This window comes from Pongo pygmaeus, chromosome X, assembly GCF_028885625.2.
Source record: "Pongo pygmaeus isolate AG05252 chromosome X, NHGRI_mPonPyg2-v2.0_pri, whole genome shotgun sequence".
In the NCBI taxonomy this organism is placed as follows: Eukaryota; Metazoa; Chordata; class Mammalia; order Primates; family Hominidae; genus Pongo; species Pongo pygmaeus.
The window spans coordinates 33,271,037-33,291,591 of record NC_072396.2 but is presented as its reverse complement, the minus strand read 5'-3'; the positions used below and the strand labels follow the sequence as shown (position 1 = coordinate 33,291,591).

Below are 20,555 nucleotides of genomic sequence, written 5' to 3'. Positions count from 1 at the left end.
ATAAAATACTGGAAAACCGAATCCAGCAGCACGTCAAAAAGCTTATCCACCATGATCAAGTGGGCTTCATCCCTGGGATGCAAGGCTGATTCAACATATGCAAATCAATAAACGTAATCCAGCATATAAACAGAACCAAAGACAAAAACCACATGATTATCTCAATAGATGCAGAAAAGGCCTTTGACAAAATTCAACAACCCTTCATGCTAAAAACTCTCAATAAATTAGGTATTGATGGGACATATCTCAAAATAATAAGAGCTATTTCTGACAAACCCACAGCCACTATCGTATGGAATGGGCAAAAACTGGAAGCATTCCCTTTGTAAACTGGCACAAGACAGGGATGCCCTTTCTCACCACTCCTATTCAACATAGTGTTGGCAGTTCCAGCCAGGGCAATCAGGCAGGAGAAAGGAATAAAGGGTATTCAATTAGGAAAAGAGGAAGTCAAATTGTCCCTGTTTGCAGACGACATGATAGTATATCTAGAAAACCCCATTGTCTCAGCCCAAAATCTCCTTAAGCTGATAAGCAACTTCAGCAAAGTCTCAGGATACAAAATCAAGTTGCAAAAATCACAAGCATTCTTATACATCAACAGACACACAGAGAGCCAAATCATGAGTGAACTCCCATTCACAATTGCTTCAAAGAGAATAAAGGACTTAGGAATCCAACTTACAAGGGATGTGAAGGATCTCTTCAAGGAGAACTACAAACCACTGCTCAAGGAAATAAAAGAGGATACAAACAAATGGAAGAACATTCCATGCTCATGGGTAGGAAGAATCAATATCGTGAAAATGGCCATACTGCCTAAGGTAATTGATAGATTCAATGCTATCCCCATCAAGCTACCAATGACTTTCTTCACAGAATTGGAAAAAACTACTTTAAAGTTCATATGGAACCAAAAAAGAGCCCACATCGTCAAGTCAACCCTAAGCCAAAAGAAGAAAGCTGGAGGCATCACGCTACCTGACTTCAAACTATACTACAAGGCTACAGTAACCAAAACAGCATGGTACTGGTACCAAAACAGAGACACAGACCAATGGAACAGAACAGAGCCCTCAGAAATAATACCACACGTCTAAAACCATCTGATCTTTGACAAACCTGACAAAAACAAGAAACGGGGAAAGGATTCCCTATTTAATAAATGGTGCTGGGAAAACTGGCTAGCCATATGCAGAAAGCTGAAACTGGATCCCTTCCTTACACCTTATATAAAAATTAATTCAAGATGGATCAAAGACTTAAATGTTAGACCTAAAACCATAAAAATCCTAGAAGAAAACCTAGGCAATACCATTCAGGACATAGTTATGGGCAAGGACTTCATGTCTAAAACACCAAAAGCAATGGCAATAAAAGCCAAAATTGACGAATGGGATCTAATGAAACTAAAGAGCTTCTGCACAGCAAAAGAAACCACCATCGGAGTGAACAGGCAACCTACAAAATGGGAGAAAATTTTTGCAATCTACTCATCTGACAAAGGGCTAATAACCAGAATCTACAAAAAACTCAAGCAAATTTACAAGAAAAAAACAACCTCATCAAAAAGTGGGCGAAAAATATGAACAGACACTTCTCAAAAGAAGACATTTATGCAGCCAAAAGACACATGAAAAAATGCTCATCATCACTGGCTATCAGAGAAATGCAAATGAAAACCAGAATAAGATACCATCTCACACCAGTTAGAATGGCAATCATTCAAAAGTCAGGAAACAACAGGTGCTGGAGAGGATGTGGAGAAATAGGAACACTTTTACACTGTTGGTGGGACTGTAAACTAATTCAACCATTGTGGAAGTCAGTGTGGCGATTCCTCAGGGATCTAGAACTAGAAATACCATTTGACCCAGCCATCCCATTACTGGGTATATACCCAAAGGACTAAAAATCATGCTGCTATAAAGACATATGCACACGTATGTTTATTATGGCACTATTCACAATAGCAAAGATTTGGAACCAACCCAAATGTCCATCAGTGATAGACTGGATTAAGAAAATGTGGCACATATACACCATGGAATACTATGCAGCCGTAAAAAATGATGAGTTCATGTCCTTTGTAGAGACATGGATGAAGCTGGAAACCGTCATTCTCAGCAAACTATCACAATGACGAGAAACCAAACACCACATGTTCTCAGTCATAGGTGGGAATTGAACAATGAGAACACTTGGACACAGGTAGGGGAACATCACACACTGGGGCCGTCATGGGGTGGGGGGAGGGGGGAGGGATAGCATTGGGAGATATACCTAATGCTAAATGACGAGTTAATGGGTGCAGCACACCATCATGGCACATGTATACATATGTAACAAACCTGCACGTTGTGCACGTCTACCTTAGAACTTAAAGTATAAAAAAAGAAAGATTAATGTTTTGGGCTCTAGAACCTTTTGTTTAACAGGCTATAGAATGAGATTTCTAAAAACTAAAATACCCACGTATGTGTACATATGGTACCCATTTTTGTCTTCTTAAACAGAGCATCCTAGGCACAGTGTAGCATTTCTGTGAGTGGTTCTGCAATAGTGAAGAATGTTAAATTTGCTGACATTTAACATCAAAGGCAAATCATAGGATTAACAGAAGGTGCAGAGTTCAAATAGTGGACTTGACACATGCCTTCCTTGAGAAAGAATTTGTTAGCTTTATTTTTTGCTCAGCTTCTTTAGACTTCTTTTTCTGTTTATGTATGTGTGTTTTTAAAAAACATGGACACAGGAAGCGGAACATCACACTCTGGGGACTGTTTTGGGGTGGGGGGAGGGGGGAGAGTTAGCTGTAGGAGATATACCTAATGCTAAGTGACGAGTTAATGGGTGCAGCACACCAGCATGGCATATGTATACATATGTAACTAACCTGCACATTGTGCACATGTACCCTAAAACTTAAAGTATAAGAATAACAAAAAATTAAAAAACATTTACATCCTATCATTATATTTCTTTTAATCTATTGCCCCCAGTGATCTGAACACCCCCATTTATACCACTGAATGTTACATCAGTATTGATGACAGCCATACCACTGTATCCCTCTTAGTTACCTACCTGAGAAATCTACAAACTCAGATGCCGTTCAGATTGCTGTTCTCCAATCTTTTCTAAGAGAAATGATGAGAGATAGTTGAAATCAAGATAAAATAAATCTATACAATTTTTCTGATTTAAAGTTACAGGAAGAAAGGAAATGAGACTAGGAATCATCACACTGCCATACCACATATGCCATATTGCATTGTGATCAACACCAAGTGAAGAGAAAAGCAAACTTTTTCTGGGAATGACAGTTCCTTTCTTCCAAATCTGAAATACATTACAAAACCCACTTATAGGAAAATTGGATTTGCTGAATGTTACTCAGCCATTCCCTATGCAGTCTGTTAGCAATATACATAACTAAAATTGCTGGGAATCAATGAGCTTTCCATATGACACTACTCATATTGGCAGGACTGAAGCCCGTCTTACATCTGAGAGAATTACTATGGCTAGAACCCGGTGTATGACTCAAAAGAAAGATTTAAAAAGAAGTCTGGCTCTCTGATTAAGGAATAAAAATATAAATTTGGGAGATGGGTTTATATCTTAAATATCAGAGCAAGTATTGTATTTTTTAAATTGTATTTTATATCAGGGAACCATTTCATTTTAATTAAATCTCTGAACCAATCACAACATAAAAAGCAAATAAAATATAGATTTCATTTTGATATTAAAAGTACTTAGATATTTTTGAATATTAAAAGATTGGTTTTGAAACTGTGGAAAAAACTGTTAAAATTATTTTTTAAATTTCTATGGCTACATAGTAGGTGTATATATTTATGGGGTACACGAGATGTTTTGATAGAGACATGCAGTGTGAAATAACGACATCATGGATAACGGAGGACTTACCGGCTTTGTACTACCCTGTGGGCTGTATCCTATTGCTGTCTTTCCGGTGTTCTGGTATCTTCCTCTGTGTGATATCAGTGTCTGTTACTTGCATGCATTATTTAGACTTGACATTTGATTTCCTACTCAGCAACTAAATGAAGACGAGGTGTTTTCCTAGTAGCTTCCAAACCATTGATTGAATTTGTGGAAATTAAGGAAAAATACACTTAGACTTATTTTGAAGAATTTATATGAGGGCCAGATACCGTGGCTCACACCTGTAATCCCAGTACTTTGGGAGGCCGAGGTGGGCGGATCACCTGAGGTCAGGAGTTTGAGACCAGCCTGGCCAACGTGTTGAAACCGTGTCTCTATTAAAAATTTAAAAATTAGCCGGGTGTGGTCGCGTGTGCCTGTAATCCCAGCTACTCGAGAGGCTGAGGCAGGAGAATGGCTTAAACCCAGAAGGCGGAGGCTGCAGTGAGCCAAGATCCCACCATTGCACTCCAGCCTGGGCAGGAAGAACAAAACTCCATCTCAAAAAAACAGAAAAAAAAGTTATATTAGGATATTTTGTAAAAGTGCTGTTGCTTAGACTCTTAATTCATTTTCTTCATTAAAAGAGATTGATCATATTGTGATAAAGACGTGTTTTTGAATCCAAACAACCTGGTTTTAAGTCCCAGAACCACCAGTTACCTTTGTGACCTTTGGCAAGTCACCTAATTTTTCTGTTTCCATTTCCTCATCCTACTAATCTCTGTCACCCTGATCTGTTGTAGTGAAAAATGATATAATGCGTATTAAGTGATTAGCAAATTGACTGACACTGAGTACTCAATAAATAATGGCAGCTGTTGTTATTGCTATTATATATCCAGTAGTAGTTGTATTTGTTTATTGTTGCCCTAACAGTAGGCCATGATTTTTCCTAAATCCTCATTAGGGCTTAACTTTGAACTGAATTTCAGGCCCTATCAATATTAAAAATTACCTATTTAATAGTGTCATTAGATTGAATGTCATGTACAGTGTTGCATGATGGATTAATTTCTCATAAATCACTTCAGTAATCACTTTTATGCTTTGAATAGTACCCTGGTTTACGTGTTATATCTGTGAGAAAACACAGCGGAAATGTGGCAAGAATATTTCCAGGTACTAATCCTGGTTGTTCAGAGCTGCTCTTCTGTTATTTAGTGAAAGAACCGCTTGGTTATCCCTCTGTAATCCTTTATCTCGGAAATAATCTTTTACTGAGGGGTAAAAAGATTATAGAATACACCAAAAAATTCACTATCCATGCATTGACTTAGACTCCATAAAAAAGAAGTATGATACATTTAAATGAACTAAGAATGATAAAATGTTCAAATGTTCTTGAAGCATTTATGCATTGAAGAACAATAAAACTGTTTTTGATCCAGGTTAAAACTCATATCACATTTTAAGGCTGAATTTAGATAAATTGCAAAAATAAATCCATTTTATCAGTGATATAAAACTGCTCAGTGATAGACTGTGCCCTCTCATAGTGTCACAGCTATTTTTTCTAAGGACTTTGCGGTTTGCTGGACTGCTGGTTTCACTACCTACATGTAGCCACTTGATTACTTATCTCAGATTGAATTGCCCAAATCATGCTTCCAGAAACACACAGAGCTCATTCAACTGTTTCCTCATAAAAATCATTTACCATTTCAGTGAACATTGGCCCCCAAACACAGGCATTGCAGGGCATTTCTTGGGACCTAGAATGTGCTTAGCATTTTATGTGCACTATCTCGTCTAATCTTTCCAGCAACCTTATGTACGTATATTTTTATTTTTCTTGTTTTATAGATGGGGTAACTGAGTTGCAGAGAGGTTAAATACCCAAGATCAGACAGATAGTAAACTGGATTTTAAAATATATTTATATATTGAGGAGTATGAAGGCTATTGCTGTATACTTTATTAGAACAATTTCTAGTCAGAGAAATTCTACGACTAGAAAGTATGACTAGAAATTGTCTCCAGAAATGAGTGTCTAGAGATTTTTCTAGACATTGCCGGACTAAAACAGTCATTTATCATCTGTCATTTTTTTACCTTTCTCCTTTCCACTCTTCCACCTTTTTTTTTTTTTTTTTTTTTTTTTTTTTTTTTAAGAGACGGAGTCTTGCTCTTTCGCCCATGCCGGACTGCAGTGGCGCTTTCTCGGCTCACTGCAAGCTCCGCCTCCCGGGTTCACGCCATTTTCCTCCTGACTCAGCCTCCCGAGTAGCTGGGACTACAGGCGCCTGCCACCGTGCCCGTCTAATTTTTTGTATTTTTAGTAGAGACGGGATTTCACCGTGTTAGCCAAGATGGTCTCGATCTCCTGACCTCGTGATCCGCCCGCCTCGGCCTTCCGAAGTGCTGGGATTACAGGTGTGAGCCACCGCGCACGGCCTCTTCCACCTTTTTTTAATGAGCAATGTCTTCAAGGAACATAGGTGACAATATCTAATACTTCCTCAATCTAACTGGCAGTAATTAAGCCTCTGAAGTCTGTGGATAACGTTGAACATATTTGAGTGTACTCAATTTTGAAAAAAAAAAAAAAAAGAATCGTTTCATTCATTCATTGTTATGGCTCTCATCATGATCATTATTTGCCCAATGTACTGAAGAGAAACATAAACTACTGTGATAAAGATAAAATAGGATTGAAGCATAAGAAAAATAATTAGTTCCAGTTGATGATACTGGCATCTTCATTCATGAAACGATTGGGGTTTATGTTTCTTATGAATAGATATATAAACAACAAAAATCAAGTTTCCTAGAAAATCTCTTCATTTGATGCCATGTCATGTATGAACTGATCTCCATCTTAGGTGCAATGTAAAATTCTGTGATGATAAAAACATATTTTGGGGTGCTGAAACAAAGCATAAACCTCTTTATCTTTATTTCCAAATTCTCAGATTAAACATGGTTTTATTTTAAAATGTCTTTTATTCCAAGGTCTCTATGGAAAATATACAAATGTAGAATGCAAGCAAATTCCTTTTTTCATCAGTTTGCTTAGTCTGAAATTCTAGAGCCATTTCCAATTTTGTTTTACAAACTGCAGAAAAAAGTTTAATCTCACCTTAGAACATATATACATATACATATCTAAATAAATCCGTATGCACATCTGAAACAAAAATTGAGACAATAATTATTAGTATTATATAAGTGACACAGACTAATATTTTTGTTTAATTTTAAAATATTCGTAGTCATAACCCACTAACATGATTTTATGAACCATGAATGGATTATGACTTACAATTTGAAAAACAATAGTCTATCTAGACAAATAATTACTCAGGTCTTAAATTAAAACTTTGATTATAATTCTATATATATATAGTTGTATTGATGGATATAAATATAAAATTTTGCGTAGCTTATTCAGTTTGAATTTAGCTTTAAGAAGGCTGTCTTTGAAATGTTTTTGTTTTATGCACATCCTCAGACAAAATATTTAGGTTCAGAATTTGAGTACTAGATGTCATGTCCTTGAGTATAAGGATACACCTTTTCATATTTTCTTCCAGAATTCAATCCTGTGTAAATATCAATAAATCATAAAGTGTTTAATATTTTGATTCAAATTGCACAGTGTAAAATATTGTGTTACTTCAGTACTAGTGTTGTTTACAGTGCTTCGTTTGGAGAAGATTATTTGAACTCAAGATTGTTAATGATTTTTAAGAACTCTTAAATACGAGCTAGGTTGAGGTTCAGATTTCAAAAAGAGTTAAATAAAGTTTGCTCTTACATATATTTGGGGGCGTATTTTCGACAATAATTTTCCATCTCCTGAAACCCGAACAGTGACTTAAGAAGGTAACCTTGGGGCAATTTATGCTTCAAAACACTGCTTATATATACACAGGAATTTGATAATAATTTCAGCCATAACATACTTTATTTAGTTCTTATACAAGGTCACTCTGTGAAGTGCATTATGCACTCTTTAATTCTTACCACGATCTTATTATGGAGGTATTATTGTTCCCATTTTACATAAGCAGAAACTAAGGCTTATACAGGGCTAAGTAACTTTCCCAAAGTCAGAAGATTCCCTTTCTTTCTATGTCATCAATTTCAGCATAAGTGGTTGGTTCATATAGGAACATAACAGGAGTAGGAGAGGATATGGTAGGGTTTCTTGGTCGTTTGTATTTTCTTGAAAGAATTGCCTTCTTTCTGCATTTGAAGCAGGGTCTGGTTCAGATAGGAAGCATTATCTCCCAGGGCTGCCAGCAACCTTGTTTACTCAGTTATAGACATAACACTCTTATGCCATATTCTTTGAATCTTACTTAACTTACTGTGAGCTTACCAGACTTCTGTGCTTCTAGGGCATTGAAAATGCTATATGCAAATAGGAGAGATACACATATTATACCACCTATCTCCTCTGCTCATGTGCATCCTTCATTGCCCATTGGACCTCACTTCTAAAACACACATTCAAAAATAAAATTATTAAGAATTTCAGGATAGTATCAGCAGATAATAGAGAGGCATGTGTTTCTTCAGCGCTCAGGGCCCTGTGCAACTGCTCGGGTTGCAGAGACGTGAAGCTGGTTCCACCTGTGCACATCTCTCAGGCTGCCTTTATGTCATTTCCCCCTTCATGCTGACTTTGATAGTTATTATTAATAGTATTTAGAGACAGAAGACATACACCATGGAACTTGTTCTAACCTCTAAGACCTTCAGAAATTGCCTTACTCTTAGACAAGGGTCCCATGCAAATAGCCCTTTCAGAGCACTTACCCTTGTTGAGATGATGTTAGGTGATTTTGACTTACCAGGATGGCCTCTCTCTGCCACTTCTATATAAACTGGAAAAAGAGTGCATCATTTGACGAAAATGTCATAGCAATAACTGCCACTATGCCTTGTCATCTCGAAGGACTTAACAGTTGGGGAAATTTAAAATATTGAAGTTTCAAAATTAGAGCATTTATCAGAAGAGCACAAGTAAGTTGGTGCTGGCAGCTTAGTGAGTTAAGTCCCAGAACTGAGAAGGACAGGAAATGCAGCGCATACACACCAGGGGAAAGTCACCAAATGTTGAGTTTTCTCTAGGTGAGATTATGAAATCCCCCAAACTGCTTCTGTTGTTCTATACTGCTTTTTGGTTCCTTTACAAAACCCTGTTTGTTAGGGGGCTCCGTGCTTGCTTGCAATATTTGTGGAATGCAGAAGATTACTCTACAAATATTTCTCCAATATTTGTTTGTTCTGCTCACCTCCATAAATAGTATGCCTATGTCCTTGACCTCAGCAAAATCCCTCGTTAGCATGTTCTCAGGATTTTTGAAGCCCAGCGACCTACAAGGAGTATACTCCTCCCAAAGCAAAACCTCCTGCAAACTTACTAGTTTACTCAAATTTTTGCCCTTGATAAATGCCTTTAGCTTAAAGCAGCAGACATGTAGGTTATCCCAAGAAGCCTCTCCTATCACTTGAGAGTATGGTTCCCATAGCATGCAAATCTCTGCAAACATATGGCCAGGTTTAGAGGTTGTGTAAACTACCCTGTCTCTATTACTTGGCTTCAGATGGGGAGAAGTTAGAGCCACGCAGAGCACTCCAGCCTCTCCAGAGGAAGCCTTCCTCACCAGATTTTTCTAATCGACCTCCTTGCTTGCTCTTACACACCTTTAAGCTAGATAGTGGATTAAGGGTTGTGAGACCAATTTTGTGATCACTTCTTAGCAATTTTTTTAACAGGTACCCTGGATCTTCTCTTTAGAATTATGGATGCTTTGTACACTTTGCTCTTGGCTTTAGGGTACAGACAGAAATTCCAAGACAACCATTTGCACTCTCACTTAATATCCTGCTAATTAAATTGGGTAAAGCATACTTCATATTTTACTTCTCCTAAGATAATGTCTTACTATTTAAATCGTGGCCTTCTGGAAATAAAGGCTAAGTCATAGAAGTCATTATGCTGTTAGAAATTTTAGATGGGTGGGTGAGGTATTTTTCTTCTTTCTAAATTTTGCCTTCCTTTCCCCTACCTCCTTGTTTTCTTACTGATACCTTTACTGGTCTATAAACATTTGGAAATATTTCATTACCTAGGGCCTCTCAGGAAGAGATATTTCCTTTAATGCCATTGCAAAGGTATGTAAATATAATTCTGATAATGTATATGTAAGTTATTATAAAAAAGAATTGAGGAAAGTTCCTACAGATCAATATTTATAGCATTTAAAAAGCAACATGAGGTAATATACTAATTTACTCCTTCCAGTAATCTAGAAGAGCTTTAATACAATATTAATTTGGTGTGGATTTTGACTGCTATTTGAAAATTGATGTATGCATGAGGAAGTTAAAATGAAAGCTCACTGTTGTCTGTATCTGCTGTTCCTGTGTCTGATAATGCAGGTGGACAGTCCTAGCATTTTAAAGATTTCACTCGATTTATCATTTAATGTACTGGAACAGTCTGCAAAGACATTAATTGTGTAACACCCAATTTATTTTATTGTGCAGCATTTGGAAGCTCCTGAAGACAAGACATTTGGCAGTTCATTGATGGAGAGTGAAGTAAACCTGGACCGTTACCAAACAGCTTTAGAAGAAGTATTATCATGGCTTCTTTCTGCTGAGGACACATTGCAAGCACAAGGAGAGATTTCTAATGATGTGGAAGTGGTGAAAGAACAGTTTCATACTCATGAGGTAAACTAAAACATCAATTTCAAAATGAAACATATGACTTGTTATAATGGCAAGTCATCCTTTTTCCTCAATTACTCTCTTACATCCTTGTATTTTGGAAATTTAGTTATTATGATGCGCTTGGGATTCCAACAGTCAGATTTTGAAGTTCTCTTTTGGAGAGCAACCATTGAAGGCATTTCTATCTGATTGGCCAACAAGAATATGAAAGCCCAACTCCTTTCTCTTGTGTCAAGGCAGTGCTGAGGCATTACTTACATTGCTCAGTCGATGTATGGTATTGGGCTTTTAACTTCTCCCAGTTGGAGACTTTTCCTGAGATGATACATTCTTTGGCTTCTTTCCCTTCCTTGTCCTTTTTCCTCCATCTTCAACTCCCTTGCGGAACTTCCTGGGAGCTCTTCCTTAATAAATCACTTGCACTGAAATCCTTATCTCAGGGCCTGCTTCTGAAGAACTTGACTTAAGATAATTTTCCTTAATTCATATTAAAAGTGGTTTTGGGATTCTGCAAATACAAATTAAATTCCTTTTACTGGGAATATAAATCTAAATGGGCCACAAGTTTAAAACTGCAAACAAATAAAACTCAAAACCACACCGATTTACCTAGAGTTCTAATTACAATTGTTAACTTCCTTCTTTGTCAGGGGTACATGATGGATTTGACAGCCCATCAGGGCCAGGTTGGTAATATTCTACAATTGGGAAGTAAGCTGATTGGAACAGGGAAATTATCAGAAGATGAAGAAACTGAAGTACAAGAGCAGATGACTCTCCTAAATTCAAGATGGGAATGCCTCAGGGTAGCTAGCATGGAAAAACAAAGCAAGTAAGTCCTTATTTGTTGTTAATTAAGAAAACTAGCAAGTTTTGGAAGCTTGTGATTATTTTGATGTGGTTTGATGGTTAAGTTACGATTCTCGGTTTGTTCCCAAGTCACACAGCTTTCTTTCAAGGGACAGTGTGGTTGGATTTTCATGGAAATAACATTTTGGTTTTCACTTTTATAACTAAGAGAGCAGATGTTAGATAGATGCACTGTTATCTACAGAACTATGTTTTAAGAGTTGTCAAAATTCTGTCATAGTTATTATTTTCTAGGTTTTCCTCCAAAAATTAAAATGTAACTTTAAAAGGCACAGAAGCATGCACAGGAGATTATGTACATAAAATCACCTGTTAGCCACAGTTGACAGGAAACTTCACTTCTGAAGAAAAAGCCCTTGAAAATATTAAAGAGTTACTCATCTATATATGGAAATTCTCTTGAAAAACATTATTCAAACATTTTGGGAAATTCTTATTCAAATATAGTATGGCTATGAATTATCTTAAGAATATATATTGACTTAATAAAAAAGAGGTTTTGAGACATTTCTGAAAAATGATATATTTCTTACAAAGGTGTAACAAGCAGATCTCATCATTCTGGATATGTTGCTTTGATTTATATTGTTAGGTGTGTATATTCATGTAAAGCCTATCAAGACAAGATAGATTTATTTTTAAATGAAAAGAAATGAAATGCCAACTGTGGATTTGAATATATTAAGTTAAAAAAAATTGTCCAAATGCCTTACATTTATTTAACTATTATTTATGAAGATTAAAAGCTTTAAAAATAGGACCAAGGAAACTCATTAGATATGCTAGAAGGATTGGTCTTCCAGTACTAATGTACAGTGTGAAATTAGGGAGGGGAAAAAACATTTTTAAGCTCAGGCCTTTTGAAAGAATAAATAAGGTACATATAAGATAGAGGTTTCATAACTATATATGTATTCCAAGCCAGGAGATACTAGTCTATGCATATTGATATTATTCGCCTGCTGTGATTATGGTGGTGATTGTCACCACCCCTAGATGTGAGAGGTACAATAATCATATCATAACTATGGCGACTGCCCACCCCCAGTGTTTACCAGGTCCACTAATTTACTCCATCTGTTATCGATATTAAGATATAAGCTGCCTACTGTGGTCATATGCCAACATTCTTCAGGTTAGAACTTCTATTTGCAGTGATCTGTGGAACTTAAAGCAACCTCAAACAAAATTAGAAAGTTTTGAAAATCCAACCTCCTCTTTTTACTGTCCCTGCCATAATAGCCACCAGTGTCTTCTCCTTTGTGCTCTCTATTTTTCCATCCTCTCCTGGAGGCTAAATGCTCTCATTGTTCTTACACTCCCCATTTTCAATAAGACTAACAATATGGCATTAATTATTCATACTAATCAGTTAATTAATTGCTGTGTGAAATTGAGTTGCAAGAAAATACGAATTCCTCCTGGAATTAAAATGGCAACTTTTTCTTTGCTCATCTGAAACATAAAAAAATGTCTTTTATCTGTGATTCTAACATTTGAAAAGATGTTCATTCAAAAAATCCCCCTTTCAAGGGATATCTGCCATTAAGTGAAGGATGACAGACACATAGACATGTGTGCGTGCAATTTCCTCATCCCCATCCCACTAGAGAATGGAAATGCTAAAATGGCAGTATTACCACCTAGCTGAGATTGACATAAAAAATTAGTTTGTCCTTAGGGAAGATTCAAGAGCTTTGGTACGTGTTACAGCTTTTAGAATAATTATCAAGAAGGCAAAGACAGCCTTCTAGCTGGTATAGCTTTTGCTAAAACATCTTACAGAGTTTTTTAAAATGAGACACATACACGTAACCACTTCTATCACAGTCTTTTCTGGAAAATGCCTTAAAAATGAATGTACAAAGCATTATTTGAGCAACACAAATTCAGAAATAATATGAGAGTTTATAAATAACAGTCTTCCTTGCCACTTTCACTAACTTTGTATGTGTTCATGCATAAAACCTATTAAATTCTAATGAGATAAGCCATTATGTAAACTTTGCTGAACCTGATTTTTGAAAGACTGTGAAAGGAAACAGAAAACGTGATTATGAAAAGAGGGTATTGTCAGTATTTTTAAGAAACTAATCTAGGTTTTACTTAATGCTTCAAATAAATTATAACCTGTTCAGTTTCCATTGTCATGGTCATATCAATGATTAGCTTCTACTTGGAGCATTACTTATTTTTTTTCTAAATATATGATTACTTCAGAGTAGAAGATTACTAGTAAACAAAAATGGATTCGTCGATACTTCTTTTCTCTCTCTACCTAAGACAGGGTTTGGATAGATCCAGACGGAAGCCATTATTTCCTGCCTAAGCCTTGGTTTAGCGATTAGAGAAATGATAATTAACATTTGTCTAGGCATGTTAAGTATATCCAAAGCTATGCTATAATTTCTAAGTTGATATAACAAAAGTTAAAAACCTCTTGTAAATACAGATAAGCTTATCACTAAAATCTATGAACATTTACACTTAGCAATTATAAATCCTATCTACCAACATATTTACTATTAGGTTGCTGCAAAAGTAATCATGTTTTTTTCCATTGAAAGTAATGGGAAAAACTGTAATTACTTTTGTTCCAACCTAACAACAACAGTCAAATTATATTTGATATATAGTCATTGTGAGATATATATATATATATATATAAATAATACACATATATCTCTCTCTTTATATGAACAAATATTAATGGAATACGTTATCAAAAACAATTAATGGCACTGGAGACTCAATAATGATCATACAAGGTCTGGCCCCAGATCTCATGAAACATATTCTGGAGATGCTGGCAGCCAAGAAAAAAAAAGAACACAAGAAAAATACCAGAGAGGAATATAGTTTTTGAAGAGATTAAAAGGTAATGTGATAGAGAATGGTTGAGGGGGCTACTTTAGACTTTGTGATCCAGGTAAGACTTAGAAGGTTGGTACCATTTAGTTTGAGATTTGAATGACAAGACGGTACCACTATTTGCAGATCACAAGGAAGTGTAGTTCACGGAGTCGGAACAGCTAATGCAAAGGCCCTAAAATAGGGACAGTTTGGCTTGCTGAGGAACCAAAAGGCCAGGGGGACTGGAGAGTTGCAGGGTGGTAAGTTAGATGGCTGAGGTCTGAGATGGGGTTGAAATATAGGTAGGAGACTGATTACATATTGCAGTGTCAGTCAGGGCTTTGAATAAGGGCTTTGAATTCTAGACTAAGTGCAAGAGAAAGCCGTCAGATTTTATGTAGGTGAGAGACAGGTCAAGAAAACCTATCAGTAAGGCCACTGGAGGAAGAGAGGACAGTTTTTAGGCCAGTGAAGTTGGCCAGTTAAGACACAGTAGTGTCTTACACCAGCTGGTAGTTGTGATAAAAGTATACTCTACTATCTTAGCTAATTAGTTATTTTAAAAACCACTTCTCTGTTTAGTTTTAGTTCCTTTTTTTTCCTTTTGACAGTAAAAATGCTTTTTCCTTTGGAAATAGACATCTTTGATTTGTGCCCACAGTTACTATTATACAAGTTGCATCTAGGAAATAATATTTATCCCATAAACCATCAACAATTATACAAAACAAGAAATATTGAAAATACAAAGATAATATCGTGCCCTGATTTCTGCCTTACATAAAATCCTCTCCAGTTTGCCTAAGGAATAAGGGCTTGCTTTCTCAAACACTTATTTATGTGAACTGGGGCAATATACTTTTCGTTTATGTTCTCTACTTTATAGTTTTGTAAAACAGCAGTAGTTTCATGAGGCTGACATACCTCTAAAAGATACTAGGTGAGATAGGGTATAAAAAGTTTGTGAATGCAAAATTATTATAAAATGTAAAGAAAATCAGGAAAAATAACCATACAGATTCTTCCTCCTTTCTTTCTCCTTCATAACCACACTCTCATTTGATTCTTTCCTTGTTATTGTATTTTCTCTCCAATTCTGGTGCTTTCATGGACATAAATTTATGATGAGGTAAAAGCTAATACAATAAAGAAGTTTATTAACACATCTCCAGTCACAAACGAGTTTGGCACATGCTGATACTGGTCAACTACAAAACTTTACCAATGTTTATAAGATTTAAATGAGAAAACTAAGTGCCATTGCTTTCATAATTATAATGATTAAAAGAAGAGAATATTGATGTCGTTTTGTTAGAACCCCTTAAGAAGAGTAAGCCAAATGATTTTTTTTTTTTAATGCTGTGGAATACACTTGGGATGGTGGGAGGTAAGGAAGAAGGAAGAAAAACACACAACTTCCAACTGTGGAAGTGCAAGAAGACAACTGGCATAGGGAAAACAGAAGATTTTCTTCTCTATGAATAAACTAATTAATTTGATTGAAAAATGCAACCTGCAGAGAGCAAAAAACATTTACTGACATTTTTACAAGGACTCAAAGTTAAGCACAGCAAGTTCCGTCAACTTTTCTGATAATCGTAGTTAAGACATGCAGGCAGAAACTAAAACTTTTGTGACGGTAAGGGAAAAAAATGAAAGAAAGTCAGGAGGCCAAGTGAAGTTGTGTTTTTTGGTTTATATCAGCAGGAGGAGAGATATGAATATTATCTGAGTAGAAACACAAGCCATAACATGGAAAATAATTGTGAATAACCATCAATGCTTTGACTGGACAGAAAAATACATCTGACAAATATGGCTCATCTCTTTTTTTTCCCCACAAATGTCTATTTGACTCTGGAAATAAGATGGCATATGTGAGAGTGGATAGAGAAAAGGAGGTGCTAAACAAATGAGTGGGTTATTTTCTCCCAAGTGTAGTGAATAGAAGTTTGCACATGTGAATATATGAATGAATAGATGAACAACTAAATTAAGTTATTCAGGTATTTCCAATCTTGGAATTGAATTCGTTGCAGTAAATACTTTGGAGGTGCACAATCTCAAACTCCTAACTGTGATTTTATTTCACAGTTTGGTAAGTTCATTGATTTTTCTTTTTTTACTTCTTCCAATAATGTTAAAGCAATAGTAACTTGCAGATCAAGGTGGTGTAGGACCAGTAGCATCAGCGTCACCTGAGAACTTGTTAAAAATGCAGACTCTCAGCTCTCATTCTGATATATACAGAATCAGAATTGTGCAATTTAGCAATATCCCAGGTGATCCCTGATCAGTTTAAGTTTGAGAAGCACTGATCTAACTGAAATTAAGACAGAGTAGAAATCTAAACTTCTTTGTAAACCTCTACTTAGATATCTTCTGTTCCTATTTTTCTATCAAGTGAAGTGGGCCAAATATTTTAATTACTTTCTCAGGAGCTCTAAAAATGGTGCTGATATTTCATTCAGTCCTCATATGTTGATATCATACCCCATGGGTGATTAAGAAATAGCAATATTCTGGTGCAATAATATATAACAGAGACAATATATGAGTGTTGATGAGTATTGATAATTAGCTATTGGGCTAAGAAGAAGTAGGAATTATTTATAGATGATAACGTGACATTTGGTTAGGTTGCAAATGGATTATGGTCATAATACTTTTTCTGTAAATAATTAAAAATGCGATAATGCAGCTAAATGTGGACGTCTCTTGTACTGATAATATAATGCATGTGACTCACAGTTTAAATTACAGGAAAGCTAAATTTCTGGAATTCACGGAAATGAGAGAGCAGTATCTTCAAAAACAGTGCTTTCTCACAAAGATAAATAATGCTGATATGGTTTAGCTCATCTTGAATTGTAGTTCTCATAATCCCCATGTGTTGTGGGAGGGACCTGATGGAAGGTAATTGAATCGTGGGAGTGTAACCCTCATGCTGTTCTCATGATAGCGAGTGAGTTCTCACAAGAAGATCTGATGGTTTTATAAGGGGCTTTTCCCCTTTCGCTTGGCCCTTCTTCCTGCTGCCATGTGAAGAAGGACATGTTTGCTTCCCCTTACATCATGATTTTTTCTGAGGCCTCCCCAGCTACGCCGAACTGTGAGTCAATTAAACTCCTTTTCTTTATAAATTACCCAGTCTCTTTTATGTCTTTAATTAACAGCGTGAGAACAGACCAGTACAGTACATTGGTACCACAGAGAGTGGGGTGCTGCTATAAAGATACCCGAAAACGTGGAAGTGACTTTGGTACTGGGTAACAGCCAGGGGTTGGAAGAATTCAAATTAAATTAATAGACTAACTCAGAGAGCAGATTTAATAGAAGTTGACATTTTAACATTAGTACAAAAATTCCCAGTCAGAAATATCAAAACTATGTCTTGTTCATAATTAAGTTATACTACTTATACATTCAAGAAATATTTATTGAGTGTCTAGTATGTGCCAGGCACTGTGCCAGATTCTATGTAGTGGCAAAATTATTGAAGTTGAGATTGAGCTTCTATTGCCATATAAATGAATATACTTACAGTGTGTCAACGTTACCTATTCTTACTAGAGATAATTTAAACAGTCTTCCAAACGTGATATATTAATATTTGTCCTTGTCTCCTGATGACATCTGCAAGTTTCTTTAGTTTCTTTAAAAGCATTTAATCAGGAAGATTGATTTGAGGGTTGCCATAATGTATTTGCCACAAGAATCTTTTTCTTTTTTTTTTTTTTTTTGAGACAGAGTCTTGCTGTCTCCCAGGCTGGAGTGCAGTGGTGCGATCTCGGCTCACTGCAAGCTCCGCCCCCCGGGTTCACGCCATGCTCCTGCCTCAGCCTCCCGAGTAGCTGGGACTAAAGGTGCCCGCCACCACGCCCAGCTAATTTTTTTGTATTTTTAGTAGAGACGGGGTTTCACCATGTTATTCAGGATGGTCTCGATATCCTGACCTCGTGATCTGCCCCCCTTGGCCTCCCAAAGTGCTGGGATTACAGGCGTGAGCCACTGCGCCCGGCCACGGACTTTTTGCATCCAGCCACGCAGGTACTTTATGTTATTGTTACTAAACTGAATTTATGTTTTCAAAATGAAAATAAATGTGTTTGCATTTTAACTTTAATCTTGCCTCGGATAGTTGAAAAATATTAATAATTAAACTGTTCAGCTATATGGATGAAGGACAAAAATAGATCAGGATTTGAAAACAATGACACATTTTCGATTCTCTCATAGAATTCACTATAAAAACAATACTATTTCTTACCTTCCACTAAGTAGGAAAATAAATGTTAGTGCATGTTTAATTTTGTGAAAAACTGGAACATTTTCATTCATTTCTAGTTGTTTGCTGGGGAATTTTATATTAGGTTCTTTCTGAAATATTTACTGTGAGGTTGTAATTTAAAGTTTGACCTCCAAAACCAGGTTGCAGGGTGCAATATAATAACTATGGCCATTAGTGGGAATTTTTGAAAAATATACATGACATGCTCTCCTTGGCTTCTTTCCAAGTCCAAGATGTCAGCATACTTCGTGGTGGGAAAGAAGGTGCTGTAAAAAGGAGAACAAACACATTAGTTTTAGGGGGAAAAAAACTGTATAATTTGGTCAGACCCTTGCCTCACTTCATTCTCCTATGGAAACTTCTATATTAGTGCCTAAGATTTAAACACACAGTGACACCATCCAGTGTCAGGCTTTGCAGCTGAGTCTAGTAAGGAATACCAGAATTTGGAGGAAAGCATCTAGTTACTGAGGCAAGTAGGTAAACTAGGCCAGTAGGGTTTCTACACCTTCACAGATGCTGAGGGTACACATTCAGAAATTTAGCATGGGAACTAGAGACAATAGCGATGGATGTACTTGTGGTAAAGGTGATGAGATAGTGAAAACAGTGACAGCTAAAGTCTTACACGTTTGAGGTGGTAATTGGTTCTGTTTGGATTCTGGCTTTAAAGGTTATATTTCACAGGCCACTCATTGAACTTTGATAAACGTTATAAATCTTGGGAGTTGAAAAATACTAATATGCTTCCTATGGACCATTCATTATTGCCATGCAACAACAACAAAAAACTACGTGCATATGTTTGTACATGCGCTACTCAAGCTTTTCTTTTAAATGAATGTTGCTTTTCTATATTAATGCAAGTTTGCCATTTCTTGGACTATAATATATCACAATTTCTGATTCCTATATTTAATGATATACCATATATTTTAAAAATATCTAGTCATTTTATATGGTCACCATATATTTGAGGGAAAGTGAGTCTCGAAGTTTATTGTGGAGGAGGTGGAGAAAAATCGCCAAATAGAAGCCTTCAGTAATTATCCCCGTTGCAGTAACATCAAATTGAACAACAGTCCACACTAGAAAAGCACCTTCATAAGAGTGAAAAATTAGGTGCATGATTGTAGTACCCGGTTTTTGGGTTGTATCACTGAAAGAGGCACAGAAGAGGCAAATTCTGTCACGTATACCAGCTCTCCCCCATCCATGGCAGCAGTCACATGGCATGAAGAGAGAATCTATGTGGTTGGGGAAGGGAGATTGCAGTGATTATAGGACTTTGCATTGAAAATCAGTGCTGCCCTGTCACAGTGGAAACCAACAAAGAACAGAACTCGGCCAAATCCCACAGAGGGATCATTTAGATGAACCCTAGACAGAGAAGAATCATCCATCCCAGTGGTTGGAACCTGAGTTCCAGCAAGCCTTGTCATCATGGATTAGAGTGCTCTGTGGTTCTAAATAAACTTCAAAGGTAGTCTGGGCTACAAGGACTGCATTTCCTTTGCAAATCCTGGTGCTGTGCTGGGCTCAGAGTCAGTGGACTTGGGATACATACAACCTAGTGAGACATTGGCTGGAGCAGCTAAGGGACTGCTTGTGCTTCCCTTCCCCCAACCCCAGGCAGCACAGCTCACAGCTCCAAGAGAGACTCCTTCCTTCCGCTTATGAAGAAGAGAGGAGACAATAAAGAGAACTTTGTCTTGCTACTTGGATACCAGCTCAGACATACAATAGGATAGGGCACCGGGCAGAGTCTTGAGGTCCCCATTCCAGGCCCTAGCTCACAGATGACATTTCTAAACACACCCCGAGCCAGAAGAGAGCCTGTCACCTTGAAGAGAAGGACCCAGTCCTGGCAGAATTCATGACATGCTGGCCA

The 20,555-nt window shown here is 36.7% G+C and overlaps 1 protein-coding gene across 4 annotated transcripts in view; it reads left to right on the top strand.

Moving 5' to 3' along the window:
• The window catches only part of DMD (dystrophin), a 2,105,574-nt gene that overhangs the window by 561,378 nt on the left and 1,523,641 nt on the right, over positions 1-20,555 (top strand). For all 4 annotated transcript variants that reach the window (XM_054470954.2, XM_063660502.1, XM_054470953.2 and 1 more), the window contains exons 10-11: positions 10,462-10,650; positions 11,301-11,482. In XM_054470954.2, coding sequence (XP_054326929.1) covers positions 10,462-10,650; positions 11,301-11,482 — 371 coding nt within the window. The remainder of the gene's footprint in view (positions 1-10,461; positions 10,651-11,300; positions 11,483-20,555) is intronic.